A 22,258-nucleotide genomic window follows, 5' to 3' on the forward strand; every position below is an offset into this window, starting at 1 on the left:
CAAAATATATTTAAATAAATAAAAAAATTAATGTACATACGGCTTGAGAGACGCTTTTCTAGCACTGGCTCTAAGCTTCTTACCAGTAATAATTTGTCTTTGAGCGTCCCCGTGTGGTAATGTGTAACAATAAAAAAAAATACCACCGTGAGATGTAAAAAAAAAAAAAACATTTCCCTAGCACGACTTCCGGTGTTAGTCGGAACTCGGAAGTAGATTTCATAAAAGTTGGTCGCATGCGGAAGTGGTACGTCCATAATGGTAAGATGAACTGAAAAGGGGTTTAAGTGTGATGTCTGTCGTTTTCATTTGTAATAACATAACTCTTTATAGTCCGCGGTGTTGTTTCTAGTTGTTAACTGTCTAGCCTTCTACTGGGATGAATAAACTACAAGGTTCACACTGTTCGTAGCATGTCAACACAATTCACTAATACAAAAATAGTTATTTGTTCGTTTTCTTGTTCAACTTCAATATTTTCTATTTGTTCACTGCTTTATGACAGCTGCTGAATGCATAATGTGCCCTGCCGCAGATATTCTTACAGTAGATATACACTTAATAAACACCATAAATGTGTATAGAGACGTCATAACATTCTATTGAGATTTTCCAATGGGTTTGTAGTTTTTCCTTTTCTTTTTTATGAGTGAAATACGGCCCGTGGACGGTCAACATAATTTGACGATACTTGAAAGTTTGAAGCCAAGTCTTTTTGTTTTGTTTTTTAAATTAAACCAACTAAATAAAAACGTATGGTGTGGGCAGTGTACGTTTAAGTATAGTCAAGTTGTATTTACTAGAGTCGGACCTTATTTTACTTATGAGTCTTCCGTGTTTTAACATCATCCCTACACCACTCTTTTTTTTTAAATATATATATCAACATTTAATAATGAGACTTATTAAATGTAATTTGAAGAACTATTTATTTACAGGCAACTGGAGCAGATCAGGCTGTTGGCTTTGGACTTGTTGGCTTTAGTCTGTTACTGTTCACATATTACACTATTTGGGTCATAGTCTTGGTAAGTGTTTTTTTTAGACACCCATGTTTCATATGCTACTGAAAAAAATATTCAAGTGATCAAAAATTGATGCAGTCTCTTCTGCCCATGTTCCAGCCTTTCGTAGACAGTGACCATGTGATCCACAGCTATTTTCTTCCACGAGAATATTCAGTCATACTTCCTGGTGTCGCAGCATTAATACTCTTACTATTTGTTGGTAAGTAAAGCAAACAATATTACACGGTAACAAAAACACCACAATATCTACTGTTATTCATCAAATTGAATAGTACAACCATGTTAATTCATGCTGGACAAGGGAGCAAATGAGACTGAACCACAAAATCTTTACTAGATTGCTAGAAAATGACAAATGTAAATGTTGGATTCACCTAATAATCTGAAAAGTGTGTGTGTGTGTGTGTGTGTGTGTGTGTGTGTGTGTGTGTGTGTGTGTGTGTGTGTGTGTGTGTGTGACCTGATTGCACCGCTTCAAATTTAAATTCAAAATGTCTTTATTTTCTGCTGCTCTCCCTTTCTCAGTTTACACTAGTGATCAAATTTACCTTTATTTTTTCAGGTACCTTCATAGGGATTGTAACATGGAAGAATCGAAAGCCTAAGAAATTGGATTAAGACTCTTCAGGCTGATTCATCTCGTCAAAAGAACAAACTGTGTTGATTTCACTCATGTACAACTTCCTCTACACAGCCATGTGAAGCTGCACTCCTGAATTTCAGTCATGTTCAGGTGGTTGTTTAAAAAAAATAGAGTAGCCAAAGCAGTACTGAACATTTAGTTAAATGGTAGTCTAATTGACCTTTGTACATGACGTGTCCACAACACTTAAGAATTAAGAGCACACTAGTTGTGGAGAATTCTGTCCATTGTCAGGAAGATAAAGGCAAATAATACATGAGATCATAATTTCACCACCTAAGACATAGGTAAGATATGCGTGTATTTTGTATCTGGGTGGCATCTAAATGGAATATGGGATCGTTTTAAATCATGCTTTAAGATGAGGATTGTTTGAACTGTTCTCTTATGTTGTAAATAAACATGTATAAGGTAGAGTGCTTGCTTCTAGCAGCAAAATAATTCCTTATATTTAACAATAATCTAAAAAGAATGAGAAAGAACTTTCTGTAAAGCCATTCACAATCCCACATTAAAGTGATAAAATATGCAAAATTTAGCACAATGTAATGTTTGTTTTTCTCACTCATTTTATAATATTTATATGTATTATAGTGTCTATCTATCTACAGGGTTGGGGAGCATGGGCGTAGATTACGCGGGGGACGTGTCCCCCTCACTTTTAATAAAATGTATTTTCGTCCCCCGCACTTTTACTGGGTCTCACCGATCCTAGTCGACCCGCTCCGAGCGGGATCCGAACCGGCGTTACCTGCGCGGGGGCGGACAAGTTAACAGGGACGCTAAAAACAGCTCTCTCTAATCTCGGTTGATAGCGCGCTTATTGAGGTCACGGGCAAGTGTATTTACATAGAAACCAATGTGAATACATCAAGATTTAAATTCAGAGACAAAAAATAATCTATGCATGACCTGTTATTTTATTCGCATCTAAATATGAGGAGGGCGCTCTCACAGAAAGTCAAAAGCGGATTCGTAATATCCAGTCACGCTGGAGCTGCAGCTGAAGGAAAACAATCGTTATGAGTTATGAAACGTGACGACGACAATCAGACGATTGCGACAATATATGCTTTATGTGTGTTTTTCAAGTCATCTCAAGGCTATTTATTGACAATAAAGTATAGGCTATCATATGAATAATGCAGCTTTTAATGTTTAGTATCTTCTGCTCACCAAGGCTGCATTTATGTAATCAAAAATAGTTCAAACAGTAATATTTTGAAATATTATTACAAATTAAAACCGCTTTTTTCCCTATGTAAATATATAGTAATTTATTCCTGTGATCAAAGCTGAATTTATCATCATTACTCCAGTCTTCAGTGTCACATGATCCTTCACTAATCACTCTCATATGATGATTTTATAATCAAGAAACATTTATGATTATTATCAGTGTTGAAAACAGTTGTGCTGCTTAAAAATGTTGTGGAAACCATGATAGCCTACATGTTATTTTTCAGTATTCTTTAATGAATAGAAAGTTCAATGGACAGCATTTATTTGCATTCATTAAATAAATTATTATCTTTTGTAATATTAAAAATATCACTTGTGATCAATTTAATGCATGTCTGATCAACAAAAGTATTAATTTCTCTCTTTTTTTAATTTTACCACAAATGTTTAGATGATTTCCACAAAAAATAAGCAGCACCATGAGCAGCACAACTGATAATAATCATAAATGTGTGTTGATCATCAGATCCTCATCTGAGAATGATCAGTGAAGGATCATGGGACTCTGAAGACTGGAGTAATGATGATAAACTCAGCTTTGATCACAGGAATAAATTAAACTTTTCTATATCTTCACATAGAGAACAGCATGGTTCACATTAGAATATATCTATATTTTTTTACATTGCACAAAATCTATGGAGTCTTAATGCACAAGTGTTTGTAGTATATAAACCAATCATAAAATTGGCACAAAAAATAGGAGAATAATATTATAGATATTAATTAGTGGTTATTGTTCAGCAGTGTATTTGATATCTTGCCCAATTAAAAGCAAGAGATGCAATAAATTATATTGGTCCAAAAAAAAAAATTCTGTCCCCCTCACTTCTGAAAAGATGGCTACGCCCCTGTTGGGGAGCAACGAAATGCATGTAACTTAGTTACATATAATACAACATTTGAGCTACTGTATTTGATTACAGTTACATTTTAAATGGATGGTAATCAAATTACAGTTACATCCCTATTTTAGATTATCAAAGTGAAACGGCTATTGGTGATTCTCAGATTCTGACACTGCAAAAGCATCCTAAGAGACATTTCTGCTCACATGTTTCATACCTCTTGCGGAATATGCGGAATTTAATAATTTTAACAAAATGAGTGGGATCATAAAAATGGCTTGTTACTTTTCTTTAAGACTGTCCTGAATAAGCTATTTCATAACATAACATGTTTACATATACTTACAAAACAAGATTACAAAATTTATACAAATTGCCACATGTACATACCCTTGAATCTGAAATGTCTTGTCATTACCTGTTAATGTTAAAAAAGTAAAAAGTCGCAATTACCTTTTTTATATTTAGTGGTGAAAACAAACGTCCATATACCCAATGCATCAAAGCAGGGGGTGAAAACTTTTGAACAGGATGATGTGGAATATTTTTCGTTTGTTTTATCTGTCTCTCTGTCTGTCTATATCTCGTATACATTGCTGTAATTTATCATAAAATGTTCAAGTATGAGATTGAGAGGTATGAGATTTATTTATTGCTCGATAGATGATGCTAGGCTACTTTGTATTTATAATATGGAAAATAGTGTATAGTAGATTGTGTATTGTATTATATGTATAAATATATTTAAAACATAGAAAAATAATGATATAGCCTATTCATTTCAGTTTTATGTGTGCATACTGTTGTTGTGCGCGTCTTTGGCCGTTAGTATTTGCGGTCCATCATATGTTCAGTAACAGAGCGGCTGTCAGTGTGTCTCTGTGCTGTGGGATGCGATGGGATGGGCCGGGCTGCTGCAGTCGCGCTCACTCTGATGAGAGACTGACCGAGCGCGAGCGGCTCATCCTCACACTGGCCGTGTCATGCCACGCGAGGACAGAAAGAATGATCTGATCTCCTCATCCACGACCTTTGCGGACGACAACATATATTAGAGAAGCCATAATTAATCGCACTGAGGTAGGCTACGTACATTTTCTTTTATTGGACGGAAAGACTTAATTGTTCTTTAATTTTTATTGAAGTGAATGAAAAAGTTCCTTTCACAGTTCAAAAAAACGAGCTCCGGCTCTTCCTGTGTTAGAATGGTTTGGTCTGTTAAACTGTCAAACAAGATACTACCCGTGTCAGCCTCAGGGCCTTAATTCTCTGCTGTCCCTATATATATATATATATATATATATATATATATATATATATATATATATATATATATATATATATATATATATATATATATATATATATATATATATATATATCTTAAGTTAGTTTGTGAATGTGTGTCTAAATGCAATCACTGTCTATTTCTGTACGTCATATATCCAAAAATAAGGTTTTTGTTTTGTTTTTGACGCTGAACTGTATTGTCCATTTGCCATCATCTGGCATCACAGCTTCGTGGACCAGCACTATAGCTAGCCTTCCATGGAAGCTGCTATTTTCCATTTGATCATAACTTTGACGTGGGTCAGACTATCAAATTTTTAAGTGTAGGCTATATAGAACGCCCCAAAGGCCCGCGATGTGTCTGTGCGAAGTTTTGGCTGAACTTTTTGCGGGTTCTGAGCGATCTATGTCGGTAACCGGTGGTCTCCGCGGATTTGCCTAAACGATGACACAGTAGGCTAGTATCAATAAATAGTTAAATTGACTTTTTGTATCGCGTGTGCTTTTATGTTGCTTGCCTTGCCCCCTTCCCAACGAGCACTTTGAAAGGTTCCTACCAGTAGTGCTGTCGTGCATACATGTATTTTGTATCGGCGGCGAGGAGTGTCGATCGGCCCTGACTGAAACTCCACGGTCGGTAGGCTACGCTACTGATTAATTCTCGAAATTCTGTCCTTCATACGAGGATCTGATGACAGAGGTCTTTTTAAGCCAAAGGGCAGGGGGAACTGAAAAAAAGATTGGAACATTTAATTATTTCAGAACAGCTGATTGCAATTACTGGAACAAATGCATACTGTCACTCACTCAGTTGACAGTGGTGAAACCCCATTTAAGCACATGACAGTTGGTAGGACAAACCAAGCAGGCTGAAGTGTGAGGCAAATGTATTTACATTGGTTTGCAACCATGATTGCGTGCAAACAAACTACTGGTGTCTTTAAGAAGAAGTGCATTTATTGCAACTGATGGCATGTTAGATTTGTGCAGTGAGCTACTGCAGGGGCTCTTTTGTTCTCTCGTGATGGTGCTGCATTCACTGCTAATGAAGGACTTCAACAGAATTTGATTTGTTGATCTGTCGTCAGGGAGACAGACCTCTACCAGTTTCAAGATGATGACAAATCCCTGTAATTATAACATGGAGTAACATATAATGGAGTGCAGTAATAACTTCTCACTTTATTATTAGAATTTTGTTAATATGATTATTTATACAAAATATATTAAAAAAAATTTAAGTTTAATGTTACATGCAAATTCCACTCAACCCCTCTAAGCGTCTGTCCTTTACCAAATAACGTCTGTCCGGAAACAAATCTTACATATGTCTGCATGTGGTTTCTATAATGCTTCACAAGTGGTTTGTAGTTGTATTCAACTGCATGTCTGCGTTGTAGATGGAGATGTCAGGGCACACAGTGAAGAGGAAACGGTGGGGAGGGCTGATCAGGCAGCAGTGGAAGCTTCTGGGTCTGTTTGAGATCGACCAGCAGCATGAGTTCTACAGTCTCACCTGCATGATGAAGGAAGGGCTGTTTGCCGCTGTGCAAAACACCATTGACAACCCTTTACCTGTGAGTATTCCCATGTTTATCAACCTACACCCCGTCCAGTCCCTGTTGAATATCACTCTTTCCATCTTTAGGGATTACAGAGGGGGAAATGCAGTCAGAGTTTGAATTTTTGACCAGTTTGTGGACTCTTCAGAGTCCATAAAGAAGATATGTAAAACATATACAATTTTTTTCAATTTAAAGTTTTATTTCTGCCTATTTACAAAGCAATTTCAAGTTTTTAAATAGTGGAAGACACATTCATTTGGAGGCATTTTAGATTTTTTTATTTTTATTTTTATTTATTTTTTGTTATTTATTAATAATTAAATAATCATTGTGAATCCTGAAATCACAACCAAAATACAGTCACATGGAAATAAACAGTTCAGTGTTGAAGTGCATGTCGAAATAAAAGGTGCGAGAGACAAAAGCTTGGCATGATCAAACACCTCCAAGGAGATAGACATGTTCCATTTGGCATTAATTAGTATGCGGGCAATCTCCGTAGAGAGGACTACATTTAGCGTGTCCTTTCCATGGAAACCTTGTGTTTGTGGTGCTTAGGTGACACCATATTACAATGTTTTTGATTGATTAGAGCTGATTTATCCTGGTAATTCACTCACGAGTATCAGAGCAGGGGGTGTGGAAGAGTAACCAAGTGTTTCCGTAACAAACACCATTGTACTGCACGCATCAGGGAGGAGGGACAGAATTCAAACAATGCAATGCTTCTCAAGTGTGCATGAGGCTACAGTATCACGAGAGCTGAGGGCAGAAGTTTTAAAGCTTCAGTGACTCCTTGTAAACCATGGATAAGAGACAATGTAGAATGCAGATTGTGGCTTAAGTAAACAATAATTTATAATAAGTATTAGGGATGCCACAATTCTAAATATAATATTGAACCGTTCGGCATTCACAGTTTTGCATTTAATTAATTATTTCTATTTCTCTCTGTTTTAAATATTTTTCTCAGTTTATTTCGGCTCTGTTTGAGTGTGCCTGTGAGTCTGCATGCTGATGTGAGCAAATATCCAATCATATTCACTAAAGTTAGGGGTGTTTAGATGCGTTTTAAACATAGACTGTAAAAAAAATATGGACGTAGTGTCCGTGGCATCAACCAAAGCATTCCGATAAGCCGTTCTGAAGCATAAGCCGTTGCCATCTTGCCAACATGTCATCTCGCGTCACGCCCGAATAACAGAAAATGGGCAAAGAGGCAGGACATGGGCAAAGCGTAGGTGACGCAATGACTAATAGACAGCGGATAAATGGCTATCCGATTTAGTAACCACTGCCTTAATTATGCAGAAAAGGCTTCATATAATGTAAACGAATGATTTATAATTTTTTTTACCCCCCTCACAGTTATCATGAAGGGCACAATTAGGTGTATAGACCAAAACCACAATTTGTACCAGGCTGTTATCATGTTTTTTTTTTTTTTTGCTGTAAAGTTGGGAGTTTTAAAGGGGGGGTGAAATGCTGTTTCATGCATACTGAGCTTTTTACACTGTTAAAGGCTTGGATTCCCATCCTAAACATAGACAAAGTTTCAAAAACTAATGTTGGACGTTTGATGGAGTATTTCTGTGTTAAAAATACTCCTTCCGGTTTCTCACAAGTTTCAGAGAGTTTTTTTCGAGTATGGGTCTACTTGACGTTAATAAGAGCGGAAGGTCCTTGTATGGGCCGTACGGGCTCTTCTCCCGGTAGGGTGCGCGCGTGTGACTAGAGCGAGAGAGAGGAAATGCACGCCGTAAACAGTCTCTCAGATGCCGATCCAGTCGTCCGTGAACACTTATGACGCGCCGCGCTCCACTTTATTCCTATGGGTGACGTCGAGCGACTTCAACGCTTCAGCACAGCATTCCGGGAAGGCAGCGCTGCATTTGAACCGATTTGAACGCAGAAATGACGGGAAGCTTCACAACATCGTTTCAGTCGCGTCTCAAAATGGATTTACACGCCAATGCTGTCAGGACTTTACCAAATCATACCAAAGAAGTGTGTTTTTGACAGAGCAGTCCCAGCGATAAAGGTTCGGTCCTGCTTTGGAAGCAGCCGGTGAGTAAAACGGCTTCCAATGTCTCTGCTTTTGGCTACGGACGCATGAGTAAACATCAGTAAACGACACGATCGCTTGCTTCGTCATTCAAATGCGCTAACGGTTACTCCATTGTTGTTCTGTATAACGTTACAGTATTCTGACGTGCAAAACCGTTTTGCTTGCTACTTCTAAGGTCTAGTCGCATACAATAGTCCATAAACCGAATCATGTCCTCATACACTACGAGTAAAGACTCGAAGATGGACATGAGATTGACTGAAACTGAGTGTTTCACCCCCCCCCTTTAACATGGGGCTCAATGAGATTCTGCTCCCTTTTGGAGCCTGTCCCTAGTGGCCAGTCAAGGAATTGCAGTTTAAATTACTTCCGTATTGGCTTCAAGAGAGACTGTGGGAGGTTGCCGCTTGATTTTAAAGCCTTGCGGGACTTGCCGATTAAACATTGCATTTATATTTTACATGCGCTGAGCGCGCACGCGCCTGTCAAACACACATGATTACTGGACTAAGTAGTCTTACTGTGCTAATACTGTCAAATACACACAAGGTTAACATATATAAACACAGTCGGTTATGTCTAAAATGAAAGTAAAATCGCGTGTGTCTGTATATGAGAGATGCGAGCAGGTCTTAGCAACGCAGTGATTGTGAACACTTGTCCTTAAGGACAAGGACAGTTCACGGTTCCTTAGGGACAGTTCACCTCTAAAATTACGTCAATAGAGTGCCGAAGTTATGACGTCACTTTGTAGGCCAAAACGCAGAAGTGAGTTAGCATTTTAGCACTTCCGGTTCCCTCGCTCTAAAGTGTATGGGTTTTTTGAATGGGTTTTTGCTAAATCGCCTGAAATAAGGTCTGTGGTTAACAAAGCCTCTAAATATGTTCACGTTTTGATCTATGACAAAAAACACACTAGTTATAACCTGCTTTTAATTTGAAAAAATAATCATTTTTTAATTTTTATTTATTGTGTCTTAAAAACGGTGGTAACAAGTTGCTAAAAGGGACTACATCCTTTGGCAGGGACTTTAGACGTCATCGTGCAAACAGGAAATCTCACTAGCCCGCGTTTCATTCACATTTGTATTCTGTAAGTAAATGTTTAATTAAAAAAAAGTAGCCCGGGTTTCAGCCTCACGTTCTCAGAAGTTTACCTTCTCAGTTAAAGGTTCACTATGGAACTTTCCGTCCACTGGAGGGCGCCTATTCAAAACAAATGCGTAGTTTAATGACGCAAAGTGTGAGCGCAGCATCTTGGGAGATGTGGTCTTCTCATCACAGCTGGTGGAAAATAGGACTCGGGCAGAAATCACGTTCATGCATGCGGTTATTAACGTTACTGTAGTCTAAAGCAGAGCAGGACCGAGTGTTGTGGAGCTGAGCACAGCTGCTGGAGCGATTGTTAAACAAATACCTGCCTTGCGAATACCGGGACTTTTATTATGACGGGACGGGACACAGTCGCCGGGCGCCTGCACAGATCCGCTCTTCCGGTTATGATTTTGAGGTAATGTAGCTCTGTTTATGCACGATCATTTGAATATACTCCAGGGTTTCTACTGATACAAAGCCATATGCTAATTGCTGAATTAAAGCTTTAAATGCTACTGTACGGCTCTGAGCTGCCACTGTAAATCTTTATATATATATATTTATTTAGATTTCACCACAATGTGACTAAATTGTGGTAAAACACATAGATAAAATGCATTGACCGTTTTTCATTTAGCAACAGATAGGCTTGAACTTGTCTATGAGACAAACACATCCTTTGACTTCAAATTACTCAACCTATTTTGGGTAACACTTTACAATAAGTTAGCTACATTAGTTAACATGAACTAACAATGAAAAATACTTAAAGGGTTACTTCAGCGATTAGCATATGGCTTTGTATCAGTAGAAACCCTGGAGAATATTCAAATTATTGTGCTTTCCCCTCTCATATCTCCCTGAGACGAGAGATTTATGCATTTTATTTCTGGAAAAATTCCTCCTATGATGCAAAATGACGATTTTTGCATCATAGGAGGAATGTTTGCCCAGAGGCTAAAGACTACAGCCAGCAGAGGGAGCTATTTCCGCATGTTTTGAATCCGGCATTGGGGGATGGGCGATTACACTCAGCTTGCAGGGAGAGCTCAGCTTGCAGACAGGATCATTTAAACGGAGCTATGGTGAGCAATGTAAGTCTTTTAACTTCTCAAATTCATTTCTATGAAAGTTAAGCTTGCAAAGGCATGAACTGAAACGCGGCAGACTGAACTTGCGTTGTGAATGTGTGCCGCGAGTGTAGTCGCGATTACCTCAGCTCTCATCACTCCTGCAGTTAGTGCTCAGTGCTGTGAGACTCGCGCGATGACTCACTCCTTATATTGAACAGACACGTTCAGTTTTTAATTGTAGTGTCTCTAACTCAGTCACAGTAATGAAGTTGGTGGCGTTGGGAATGGCCTCACAGGGCAGCGAAGCATTCTGGGAATTGTAGTCTTTCATCCCCATGGGACAAAAATACATTTTCTGTCTTTTCTCAGTCTAGAAGACACCAAATTCAAAAATAATTTCACATTTCTACTGCATTGATGGCCCAGTTTAAATACAGATTCATCTTCCCAGCACTGAAGTACCCCTTTAAAACAAGTAACAACCTATTGTTCACACTTAACCCATTATTTACTTATGAAATTGTTAAATGTTAGTTAATGCATCAACTAATGTTAACAAATAAAACCTTATTGTAAATTGTTGCCTTGTTTTGTAGTCTGGTGGCACTCATGGTCATGTGCTCATTTGCTGACAAAAACACACACACACACACACACACACACACACACACACACACACACACACACACACACACACACACACACACACACACACACACACACACACACACACACACACACAGATGATGTTGCATTCCATTGAATCAAGTCTGCTTATGCAGCAGTATGACTCATGAATGTGCTGCCTGTTGTCCAGGGCTCAAAGCATCTCTCTCACACACTTAAACAACAAAAAGTAAAACATTGCCTGCAAAAGCATGTACTACATTATGAATGCTTATTATTACTTATCATATATTTTGTGTTTTTATTTTTTAGGATGAGCTGTGTGAGGATGACTTCAGTCTTGAGGTTACTCAAATCCATAAGGTAGGTTAAAGGTAAAAGCGGTGCTTTACTGAACCAAAAGTGACATAATGCAGTGTTTCCCACACATAGACTAATTTGTGGCGGGCCGCCACAAAATTAACACCGGCCGCCACATATTGCTTCGTCATTCATTTGTTTACGCTATTAAAAAGACGCACGCATATTCGTTAAGCTGCATTTCCTTAGCTCTCCCTCCGCCTCTTGCGCGTCTCTCTCTCTCTCACTCTCTCTCTCTCTCACACACACACACACACACACACACACACACACACACACACACACACACACACACACACACACACACACAACACATTCAAACAACAAATAGTGTTTTGGCACAATTAGTGTGGCATAACAGTTAAAACCAGAGCCATTGAATGCAACATTAGTTCATCTCGCGTCAGCGCGCACGGTCAAGTGATCACGGCGCTCTCAATAGTTCTAAACAAACCAGGGCTGTGTCAATCAATACATTTGAACAGACAACAGCTTCACTATACATGAATTTTCAGCAATTTTTGGTAAACAGTACACTACAGCATAGTGTGCATTGATTATTACATCAACCGCATTTACAGTGTCATTTTAAAATGGAGAATGGAGATGCAACATTGTAATGTATGCTCTTCTTGTATTTAGCCTGGACATATTCCTTACTCCTATTCCTTATTCCTTACTGAGATAGTCAAATGTGACACCTTAACTATTTTTCGATTAAATAAATGTTATTAAATAAACTATAATTTAGTTTGGTAATATTTATTGAATATTTTGAGGAGATCTTTTAGTACTAAATACTATTTGTGCAATAATTTTGGTCCATTAATAAGCACTTAAAATATTTATCTTCTAATATTTATATTACAATTAGTGTAGTAATAAAGGTTAAAATGGAGAATTCCAACGCAAAGAGGCAAATTAATCATTTTGTGGCCGGAAAAATAATAATTTTCATTTGTAATGCCATTACCCACGAAGTGCCTGTATGGCTCTTTAATAAATAATAGTCTTGCAGTATTGCAGATCGTGATAACTGCTTACTTATTTGTAGATTTTACATTTGAATACATGTTAGACATGGCCAAATACTATATTTCTTTAAATGTGAAATTTTAAAATGTTAATAACACTAGGACTTCAGGATGGAGACGTATGCTGGGCCGGTGTTCGCCAGTCTGAGGCGCTCTCTGGGGATGACAGAGAAGGGATATCAGCAGTCCCTCTCTTCCGAAGGCAGCTACCTGCAATTCATCAGCAATTCCAAAAGCAAGGCAGACTTCTTCCTAACGTGAGTCAGCACAAACAGAGACCGCATAAGAGGAGACAGACCACTTGTAGAAAGATGAAATTCCTTTGATAGAGGCATTGGCCCTCATTTATCAAAAGTGCGTACACCAAATTTCCAGCGTATACCTTGCGTACACCCAAACCCACGGTGACTTTGAGATTTATCAATATGGACGTTGGCGTACGGCACGCTCAAATCCTACGCCAGCTCAGGAGGTGGTGTACGCACGTTTGAGTTAGTGGGAAAATGCGCAGAAAAACAATTCCTAACACCACAAAACGCACTGACAAGATATGCTATATGACCCACTGTTAAAAACCACAACAACAACATTCAGTGTTTATTTTTGTGCAACATGAACGTCAATGTTTAATTTGTGTGACTTTACCAAAGCGTTTGATTTGTAGGCATATGTATTCCTCCAGTCGCGAGCCTGCGCGCTTTACCGGCCCGCGCCTGGCCCGGCAGCTGCGCACGGACTGGGACTAAAATAATTCAGACTGACAAAATAATAAAAATGTCCTTCTTCTTTTAAATAATAATAAAATCAATAAAAACGACACTCTTCTTCTGAATAACAAGCGTCATTAAGAATAATAATCATAATAATAATAATAAGAATCTTACAAATCGTCATGTAATTATTAATGTGAATGAATCTTACTCCACATCACATCATCATCACTATTGTACACCCCAATACATGTGCCGTGATACGAAATTAAATGCTATTTGTTTCAAAACGTGCTGTAAAATAATGCATTGTGATGGTAATTTATCATCCAAACAGCTTTAAACTGCTGGAGTGCGCTTCTCAACCTCCACACTATTAACAGTACTCGTTATTTGGGTCCATATTTTGTTTTTGTAGGTGCCTTTAATCCCACTCTTTAAACTCCCAAATAAAACTATTTCGTTTTTTTCACTTCCCTGGTGATGGTCCGGATGGACGCGTCTCAATCATCTCAATAGTTCAGTAGTCAGGGCACTGATCAGGGAGTCAGCCCATTGACTTATGTCCTAATCAGTGCCCTGACTAGTGGACTAGTGAGATGATTGAGCGCGCCCGATCTCCACGTCGGAGAAGTTTCGCTTCTTTGCCGTCTTCTGTTTGTCCATGGCGTAAAATGAGGGCGTGGGAGAGGCGGATACTTGAATATATAGGGGCGTGTTATTCTAATGACGATCGTTTTCAGCCGCCGCATTTATCAAGGGCAAGTATTGCGTACACCTGGATTGCAGAGGTGCGCACAGCTTCATAAATCAGGCGGTGAGAGGAGTGTAAGCATAATCTTACGCCAACATATACACCAGTTTCTACGCAAGATTGATAAATGAGGGCCATTGTGTCTATATTAGGGCTGCACAATTAATCAAATTTCTAATCTTGATTACACTTACGAATGCCACAATTACATAAAGGCAAATGTGCATTTACAAAAAAAAGCTGTGTGCTTAAGATTTTATTTAAATAAAAAGAAATCAAACCAATGTTTAGTTTACATTTGATGCTTAATGCTATAGAAAAGCGATAAAAAGGTTTTCAGGAAGAATGTTTTCAACTTATTTCCATATAAAAATATAGTATGCAATTGCTCTCAGGAGCTTGGTGAATTCAAGCGTGGTACCCTGATAGGTTGCCACTTGTGCAATAAGTCCATTCATGAAAATATTCCACGGTCAACTGTTAGTGGTGTTATAACAAAGTGGAAGCAATTGGGAACAACAGCAACTCAGCCACAAAGTGTGTAACAGTGTGCAGAGAGCTTCATGGAATGGGTTTCCATGGCTGAGCAGCTGCATCCAAGCCTTATATCACTAAATGCAAAGCGTTGGATGCAGTGTGTAAAGCATGCCGCCACTGAACTCTAGAGCAGTGGAGACGAGTGACGAGTCACGCTTCTCTGTCTGGCAATACAATGGACGAGTCTGGGTTTGGCCTGGGTTGCCAGGAGAACAATACTTGCAGTCAGGCAAGTAATGTTCTCCTGGCAACCGCCAAACCCAGGCATGGGGTTGTTTTTCAGGGGTTGGATTTGGCCCCTAATTTCCAGTTAAAGGAACTCGTAATGCTTCAGTATACCAAGACATTTTGGACAGTTTCATGCTCCCAACTTTGTGGGAACAGTTTGGGGATAGCCCCTTCCTGTTGCAATATGGCTGTGCACCAGTGCACAAAGCAAGGTCCATAAAGACATGGATGAGTGAGTTTGGTATGGAGGAACTTGACTGACCTGCACAGAGTCCTGACCTCAACCCGATAGAACAGCTTTGGGATGAATTAGAGTGGAGAGTCAGGCCTTCTCGTCCAACATCAGTGCCTGACCTCACAAATGTGCTTCTAGAAGAATGTTCAAAAAATCCCATAAATATACTCCTAAACCTTGTGGAAAGCCTTCCTAGAAGAGTTGAAGCTGTTGAAGAGTTTTAAACACTACGGATTAAAAATGGGATGTCAATAAAGTTCACGTAGAGGCAAACATCCCTAATAGTTGATTTTATTCTAACATTGAAAAAACGAATTAAAACGGTAATTAACACGGTAAAGATCAACTTGTCAAATTTTCGTCACATCAAAAATTGTCTAACTACTATGGCAGCTACAATATATTTTAATGCCATGATCATTCCATATCTGTCATACTGTTTGACTAGCTGGCCACAAGCCTCCAGTACAATACTTAAACCTGTGCATTTACTTTACCATAAAGCTTCCAAGGTGCTTGATAGGATGCCAAGTACATATCACCATTGTTACCACCTAAAAAAATGATTTAAAGACCTGGGACAATCTCATCAAATTTTACAGATGATTGTCTGGTCTATAAAATTATACATGGCTTGGCTCCCCCCTCCAAATTGTAATTATTTGTACAATTAATTTAAAATCACAGTTAAAAGACAATTAAGTGTGTGCCCATACTTTGTAGCTATTCAAACCAGAAAGCGTGCTTTGTCTTGTTTTATGTTTTGTTGTCCTTGTTTTAATGGGTTTTTTATGCATTATTTTGAAATGTATACATATTGGTGATTTTGTTTTATCTGACTACAGTTGAAAATTAGCCAAGTTGGCTGAACTGACACATTTACATAAAAGCTCAAAAGAACAGCATTTATTTATTATAAATGTTTTTTTATAAATGCTGTTCTTTTGAGCTTTCTATTCATCAAAGAACGCTGAGGGAAAAATGTATCATGGTTTCCACAGATAAGCAGCTGTTTCAACATTGATAATAAGAAATGTTTATAAGGTGGACCATCAACATATTAGAATGATTTGCTGAAAATTCAGTTTTGCCATTACAGATTTCAATTACATTTTTTAAAATATTAGAACAGAAAACAGCTATATTAAATTGTAATAAAAATTCACAAAATTACAGATTGTTCTGTATTTTGATCATATAAACGTTGGTTTGGTGAACATAAGATAAATTCTTTAAAAACATACAAAAACTCTCTGACCCCAAATGTAGTGTATATCATATATGTATCCATAAGTAAACTTGTAATATCAATATATGTGTTTGATATCAAACCAAATGTCCTTTAACACTCACTTCTGTCTCCTCTGTTCAGTAATGACAAGCGGTTCTTCTTAAAGACACAGAGTAAAAGAGAAGTGCGATTTCTCTTGTCTAACTTGAGAATCTACATGGAACATCTAGAGAAGTACCCACACTCTCTGCTCGTCAAATTTTTGGGTGAGAACCTTGAAGCTGTTAAATGAACTTTGACAAACATTACTGGACAATTATTTAATATTATTATACATTTAAATGTGTAATGCATAATGAGATGACTTAACCCTAAATGCTTATCTTTATCGCATCCATTTAAGAAATTGTCATGCTTTATTCATGGACAGGTGTTCACAGGATCAAAATTGCACATCAAAGTATGGTAATTATTTCATTTATTTAATATCTTAAATTTCTTCTCAGTATTATTAATTATTTCATGGACACCGAAGGTACATGTTATAAAACTTGATGGGTTTTCTGTGTGCAGAAGTACTTCATTGTGATGCAAAGTGTATTTTACCCTGATGACAGAATCACGGCGAGGTAAGACCGTCTGCGTGTTATAAATGGAAATCACTCTGTCCATTATCAGTCCTGTTAATATTTAATGTTTCTCATCTCTCCATCTTATATTTGAAAGTACACTACAGGAAATGTACTGCAATCTACAGCCTTGCATTTATTGGTCATTAAATTGCTTTGCCTTTTAGCTGTTACTTTTGGCTTGCAATGATGGTAAAAATAACGATCTAATCCATCACTCCCACCTCCTTCTCGCTACTCTTCCCTCTAGCTTTAAATTCATCCTTCTTTCTCAATGTTTCAGGTATGATATAAAGGGCTGTGAGATGAGCCGGTGGACAGACCCAGCCCCTGAAGGCAGCCAGATCATTGTTGTTTTAAAGGATCTTAATTTTGATGGACAGTTCATTAAGTTAGGTAATCTCCTTGTTAGCAGAGGATATTTACTGTAGATTTCATCTGTACCATTCCATTCAATCTCATAGTTCCTTCTTCATATGACAGATCAACAGCGTCCTTGGCTCCTGCGTCAGGTGGAGATTGACACAGCCTTTCTTCAGACGCTCAATGTGTTAGACTACAGCCTCCTGCTGGCCCATCAGCCCCTGCACCAGGATGAACTCAGCCAGACTCAATCTTTTGCAACACTCATCATACGTACCAAAAAGTGAGTGTAGTAAAGCTCAGTATACCATGCATATAGCCATCCATAAACAACCACAGACATTTACAAAGATGTTTTAAGGAAGGTCTGCTTGTGTATATTGTGTAAATATTTCAAGTGTCCCTAGTAAATAAGTATCTAAATAACCTAAATCTAAATTTTAGTGTTAGTGTTAGTGTACTCTATTACTGTTCTCGTAAACAGCCGAATACGAGGGTTTATCATGTATAGTGAATAGAAATCCTTTTAAGGGAAAGGCCAATGTTACATTTTTCTTATCCACCTTATTGCCCATGATGCTTTGCATAAATTATGGATGTAATTTCCGTTAAGCTGTAAACAATCAGTGAAAGGCTCACTCTATGAATGCAATAATCCCTTTTTTAAATAATATATAGGTACAATGAGATGATATTATTCTACTTACCCTTCAACCATAGAACATTAAAAGAACATTTATAAGTGTACAAGCATCAACAAAGTACTTTCAACAGACAAGTAACCCTAAAAGCGCAATTATCTCCAAAGCAATAACAGACAGTTTATATTATCACTGTAGTAATATGTAATGTGCCTTTATCAAAAATGTTCATTAACTTCAGCATTGCATGATACTATTTCAAAAGATTTCCATAATTTTGAAAGATAATACATTTTATTTACCTTTGAAAAAAAACCTGGAAAGAGATTTGAGGAGAAAAGCGAAAGATTGTTCGTGCATGCAGTGAATTATTAATTGATATATCGTAAATTAAATCGGGAGAACAGACCCCAAATGTGCACTATATGTTGTCCTTTTTCATACATTTACAGCAGAATATAAAGGCGATCAAGAAAGTAATCAGGAGGAAAAGAATGCCGCAACTGAAAAGAGCTCTTGCCATAGATATTATTGTTATAAACATATCATATACTCATAATGTATTTTCAACACATTCAAATACAAAGCGTTACGTTTTTCTCATGTCTGAAAATAAAACATGACAGAAAATTGATAGCTGATTTAGTCAAACTTGACGGATAAGCTTTATTTTATGCACACCTTATTGTAAAATATGACTCGTTTCAGTCTTTTTGAATAGAAATTTCTTCTCAGAAATGAGAGATTCTCAATGACGTATGCAGCCAACAAAGCCGCAGCTTTCAAAATGAGACATTTTATTTGAACATGCTGTAATTACATAAATGATGTTGTGGAGAGTGAAGACGGTGGATATGTTATGAGAATTGTAGTATATTTATATTTTTTGAAATCTCAAGTTTGGTGTAGTTCAAATTGTATTAGTGACACACAGTTAGATGGTACACAGATGTTTACGACTGGTCTCTACACAGTCAACTTAATGAACTGCTCATGAGTGGCATGCAGACGATAGAGAGAAACTTATTTATATGTAGCTTGTATAAATAAGTACATAATACTGTTTGATTATGCTTCCATTGTTCTTATTGTTCAGAAACAATATTTCCTTCATGAAGTTTCTTTCTGCTGCATAATATCTCTAGGTTAGTATTTAAGGGTAACAGGCTTTCCCTGACTGTGACTGTTCATGTTCACATATGTTTCAAGATCCTTCTCCTCCTTCTCCAAATGGCAAGTGGCAGGCAGGCATGTAGCCAAATCATATCTAGATTTAATGTAATTTTTACTGTGTGATATTTTCCCCCATCTAGTGGTGAAAATGTACATGACCATCCAGTTTCTGTTCCTCTCAATTCCAATTTTGTTTTAACTCCTACGGTGGCCGATTTAGTCCAAGATTAACATGGCAATCCCCCTCTTCACATTCGACACGGTGCCATCGAGTGTTAAAATGCGAAAGGCGAAGCTTGAATTTATGGGTATGTCCCTCTTTGGCTAATGTACTTTCAAGATAGAGGGGCAACATTTTATACTCTTTTTCACATTTTAATTATGTATTGCCATATAAAGAAAGTTTAAACAAATTTGGACAAAAGTGTTTTAGGTCATTCCTACCTACCCTACCTTTAATGAGCACATATATTTTTGAAAGAACTCAGTGTTTTTAGTTAAGAATACATTTTCAGCTAAGAAAAAGTTACACAGTGTAGCTTTAAAGTAATTTCTCAAAGAAATGACTGACTTAAACTAAAATGACTAAGCTAAACAATAATATCCATGCGTCATGTTCTTGCTACCATTCTATCATTCATTAAACATCATCCCCATAGTTTTTCATTTACTCATGTTTATATCTTTTGAACCCTTTATGACGTTATCTCTTCCATAGAAACAAAAAGAAAAATGTATAGCAGAATGTCCAAGCTGCTCCTTTCCATATAATGAACATGAACAGTGATCACTGACTGTCAATCTTCTTAATGAACAACTTAAATTTCAAAGGTGATATATGACTTCAGTATGGGCTACTTTGTTGCTTGAAAGGTTTTTTTTAGAAGCCGACCCCATTCACTTTCATTGTATGGAGAAGAGCAGCATGAACAAAACATCTCTTTTTGTGTTCCACACACAAAAAGAAAGTCATGCGGGTTTGGCGAGTAAGTTATGTATTCATTCTTGTAATTTTGGGGTGAACTATTCTTTTAACAGCATGGAAAATTCAGGTGAAATAATCTTTTAATAGCTGTTACTTTTGGCTTGCACTGATGGTAAAAATAACGATCTAATCCATCACTCCCACCTCCTTCTCGCTACTCTTCCCTCTAGCTTTAAATTCATCCTTCTTTCTCAATGTTTCAGGTATGATATAAAGGTCTATAAATCTTTTTGAATTTGATCAAATGGTAATCATGTTCTTTGTTCTATTCTGCGTTTCTCTCTGACTTGTTGTTAGGTCAGTGAATGCAGCATCCAGTCCTACACATGCGGCTTCACCCACTGTTCCTGGGGCGGTGGCAGAGGAAGACTCCACACACCTCTCCGCAGAATTAAACTGCTCAACAACACAGTGTCACACAACAGAAATCCACTGTGGCAATGAAGGAACAGAGAATACAAGCCTTGAGGGAGACAAAATTGAGCAACTCGGTAGGGTGGGAACAGAGTCAGCCGATCTACAAGAGTTCCAGGCCCAGAACCGGAGACTGCTTCCCAACTTCAAGAACCCACTTCATGTCATCGATGGACCAGAGAACCGTTACTTCATCGGAATTATTGACATCTTCACCGTTTATGGTTTCAAAAAGAGGCTCGAGCATCTTTGGAAAAGACTGAGACACCCTCGGCAAACATTCTCCACAGTCAGTCCTCCAGCTTACTGTCTCAGGCTGTGCCAGTGGGTACAGGACCATACCAAATAAAATAACAGAGAACACACTGTTCACAAACCGAACTCGTAAATATCTCATTACAGTGGAAAAGACCTGAATGTAGTTTTGAGGGCAAAAGTTTTAAATCTTTTAAGTTGACCATTTTGAAGTATCTGTTTATGGATAGCTTTGTTTAAATAAATGCGTTGCTAATGAAAGTACTTGTTGAAACGCTGTACTTCCAGGAAATGCAATGTTAAAAGTTGTATTCATTTAAAATTATTAGGCATGCAATGGTGCAATGACGATTACATTATGCAGAAGATGCATAGGTCAGAGGTCATTTTGAAATGATGAATTATGTAATAATGATATCCCATGTGTATTTAATACACATATTCATTGAAGAGTATAGTTTTACCACTTTATGATAGTTGCTCAGACAGAAAGGCTTTTGAGAGTAAATCAAACACATTTGACTTACAACTTATCAACAGCAGCAGGGGCCCTTCTTTTAAGCTGTTTTTCATTTTCAAATAATGAGCTGTTATGTGAAGCTACATAAGTGCCCCCCCCCCCCCCCCTGAAATATTTATGCAGTATAATAAAAGAATGTTTAAGATCTGTATCTTTTCTTCTTTAAAGCTCTAGTTAGATCATTTGCAGACATTAAAACTTTGTGCGATTGCAGCCTCTCCTAAACTGATGATTTTTAACATTGGGTTCAAAAATCATGAATTTATATCCTTGGAGAAATCATGGATTTATAACCATGGATAAATCATAGATTTATGTTCATAGATTGTGCAAGAAATCCTGGATTGATATACCTGGAGCTGGAAGTTTTGAGCACATTTTTTAGGTATTTTGTGAAATGGTACGATAATGTAAGAAAGATAAATAATACACTTGAACTGCTAATTTTATGGCTTCTCATAAAATAAGCATTACAGCATCACGGCTTAAATGCAAATAAACCACAAATCATATTTGTTGCTCATATTTGTTATTTTATATACACAATGAGCAGTTCAAACATATAGGGGCAGGATGAGTAGGGTTTATACAAGTATTTGAGAATCTTTGAATAGTAGGCTGCTTTGGCCTACTAATAATTGTATGATGGCATTATAATTGAATATTAAAGGAAAAACAATTTATGTAATAAAAAAACACCCTTTGCAACA

The 22,258-nt window shown here is 37.5% G+C and overlaps 2 protein-coding genes across 2 annotated transcripts; both read left to right on the forward strand.

Annotated features, from left to right (window-relative positions):
• The first annotated feature begins 185 nt into the window (after nt 1-185).
• dpm2 (dolichyl-phosphate mannosyltransferase subunit 2, regulatory) lies at nt 186-2,215 on the forward strand. Its single transcript, XM_067440154.1, has 4 exons — nt 186-261; nt 939-1,028; nt 1,125-1,227; nt 1,591-2,215. The coding sequence occupies exons 1-4, from the start codon at nt 259-261 to the stop codon at nt 1,644-1,646; spliced, it is 252 nt and encodes an 83-aa protein (XP_067296255.1). The 5' UTR covers nt 186-258; the 3' UTR covers nt 1,647-2,215.
• A 1,235-nt stretch (nt 2,216-3,450) lies between these two features.
• On the forward strand, nt 3,451-21,641 carry pip5kl1 (phosphatidylinositol-4-phosphate 5-kinase-like 1). The gene is made up of 10 exons (XM_067438765.1): nt 3,451-4,841; nt 6,452-6,628; nt 11,792-11,842; nt 12,976-13,130; nt 16,710-16,834; nt 16,999-17,033; nt 17,142-17,197; nt 17,481-17,593; nt 17,681-17,843; nt 20,657-21,641. The coding sequence occupies exons 2-10, from the start codon at nt 6,452-6,454 to the stop codon at nt 21,120-21,122; spliced, it is 1,341 nt and encodes a 446-aa protein (XP_067294866.1). The 5' UTR covers nt 3,451-4,841; the 3' UTR covers nt 21,123-21,641.
• The last annotated feature ends 617 nt before the right edge of the window (nt 21,642-22,258 follow it).

This window comes from Pseudorasbora parva, chromosome 3 (genome assembly GCF_024679245.1).
Source record: "Pseudorasbora parva isolate DD20220531a chromosome 3, ASM2467924v1, whole genome shotgun sequence".
Lineage (NCBI taxonomy): Eukaryota > Metazoa > Chordata > Actinopteri > Cypriniformes > Gobionidae > Pseudorasbora > Pseudorasbora parva.

Coding starts and splice junctions, on each gene's coding strand:
- pip5kl1 (XM_067438765.1), top strand. CDS start 6,452: ATGGAGATGTCAGGGCACACAGTGAAGAGGAAACGGTGGGGAGGGCTG. Junction 17,594..17,680: donor TGGACAGTTCATTAAGTTAG/GTAATCTCCTTG, acceptor TTCATATGACAG/ATCAACAGCGTCCTTGGCTC. Junction 17,844..20,656: donor CTCATCATACGTACCAAAAA/GTGAGTGTAGTA, acceptor ACTTGTTGTTAG/GTCAGTGAATGCAGCATCCA.
- dpm2 (XM_067440154.1), top strand. Junction 1,029..1,124: donor CTATTTGGGTCATAGTCTTG/GTAAGTGTTTTT, acceptor CCCATGTTCCAG/CCTTTCGTAGACAGTGACCA. Junction 1,228..1,590: donor AATACTCTTACTATTTGTTG/GTAAGTAAAGCA, acceptor TTATTTTTTCAG/GTACCTTCATAGGGATTGTA.